The 1,574-nt window shown below is 47.8% G+C and overlaps 1 protein-coding gene across 1 annotated transcript; it reads right to left on the bottom strand.

The window, feature by feature from the left end:
• Nucleotides 1-585: 585 nt before the first annotated feature.
• PPTG_19859 (hypothetical protein) lies at nucleotides 586-1,476 on the bottom strand (the record flags this gene model as incomplete). The annotated part of the gene is made up of 1 exon (XM_008918475.1): nucleotides 586-1,476. One exon carries the CDS (start codon nucleotides 1,474-1,476, stop codon nucleotides 586-588), a length of 891 nt encoding a protein of 296 aa, XP_008916723.1.
• Nucleotides 1,477-1,574: the final 98 nt, after the last annotated feature.

Genomic DNA, 1,574 nt, shown 5'->3' with positions numbered 1-1,574 from the left:
TGACAAAAAACACCTGTTGATCACATATTGTGTGGGATACACAAGAGCAACTTGCATGCAAAATCGATCATGTACGAGAACGGAAAATACACGTCCAAGAAGCTCAACGCAACGTACCTCAAAGCTCAGAAAGCTTACCGGGAGAACGTTGACGCTGCAATGTGTAGTGACAACCCGAAAGGCATTTTCTCCATGTACCAGTCAATGATGCTCCTGGCTGCTAGTGTTATTCCACACAAGTCACCTCAGAACGATGCTCTTGTGGAGTTTCAGAGTTGTTCTAAAGGTCTGGATACCTCCAAGTTCGGCAAAAGTTACAAGGATACGTTCTACAAACCGGAGTTAAATCACGCAGGCACGGTTTTCTAGACTAGCGACGGATGGCTCAAGGATTCCCAAAAACCCAATAAATGGTTCGAATGTTTGTTGTAGACCAACAAAAGTATAGAATGAGCATCGCATTCTGTAGCGAAGTACCAGTGATCAATACGGCCAATATCGAGCTGTTGCTTCTAAAATACTTGATATCACAGACAACGAAGGCTTAGAAACGCTGAGACTTGATCGAAATTGAACTGTTACTGACTACAATTCAAGGCACTCGAACCATTTCTTGGGTTTCTGCGAGTCCTTAAACAGGCCATCTCCAGTCAGAAACGCAGTGTCTGCGTGATTCAGCTGTGGTCTATAGAACCGATCCAAGTAGTGATTACCGAATCGGTTTTCGTCAAGACCACCCAAACAGCTCTGAAACTCGACGAGAGCGTCGTTTTTCTTTGACCTGTGTGGAATCAGCTGTCCTCCCAAGATACTTGGAACTTGGTACATTGAAAAAAGACCGCTATAGCTGTCACTGCACATTGCTGCTGTCACATTACTGCGATATGCTTCTTGAGCAGCTACATACGCCGCATCGATGGTCGGAGAGCTGTACTTTCCGCCCTGATAGATAGTAGATAGACGTGCCTTGAACACCGGACACTCGCCAATTAAGTCGAGTAATCCCACAACAACCTTCTTGTTCATACTAGTGCAAATGCCCTGGAGATAATCCGGCGCCATACTGCCTGTCATTGGAGAGCTAAGTGCCACCCACGAGGTCGACTCGCTGAACCGACATTTCCCCTTTGCGAGAGTGTGAGCCATAACAAGTCCACCCATTGAATGTGTCACAATTATTGTGTTGTCAATGATCCCAGCATCGACGTCGCTGGTGTCACTCATCGAGAGTGCGTGGTCACAGAATTTCTGCTGAAGAGTGTCGTTCCTCCAACCAGCATCAACAGTGTTGATGACAGCGTACTTGATCTCGGAACAGCAAGGAGTGTGGCCGCGAATATCGCCGAACTTTTTATTCGTCCGCTCTGGCGTGTCCTGCAGTTCGGTGTCTTCGTTTGGGTTACCCAAACCGTGTAGGAAGATGCACGGACGAGGCGTGGTCAGACACGTATCACACTCCGTCGCTGCCATTGCCATGTGAGACTCTTCCCTTAGCTTTCTGGAAGTACTGGACGGGATCTTGCTGCCAGTAGCCAAAGCGAGAGCTGTAGGCGTCAGTGACGTGGCCTCTTGAA

Source organism: Phytophthora parasitica, assembly GCF_000247585.1.
Source record: "Phytophthora parasitica INRA-310 unplaced genomic scaffold supercont2.212, whole genome shotgun sequence".
NCBI lineage: Eukaryota > Oomycota > Peronosporomycetes > Peronosporales > Peronosporaceae > Phytophthora > Phytophthora nicotianae.
The sequence above is the reverse complement of the archived record's forward strand: the minus strand, read 5'-3'. Positions and strand labels throughout refer to the sequence as shown.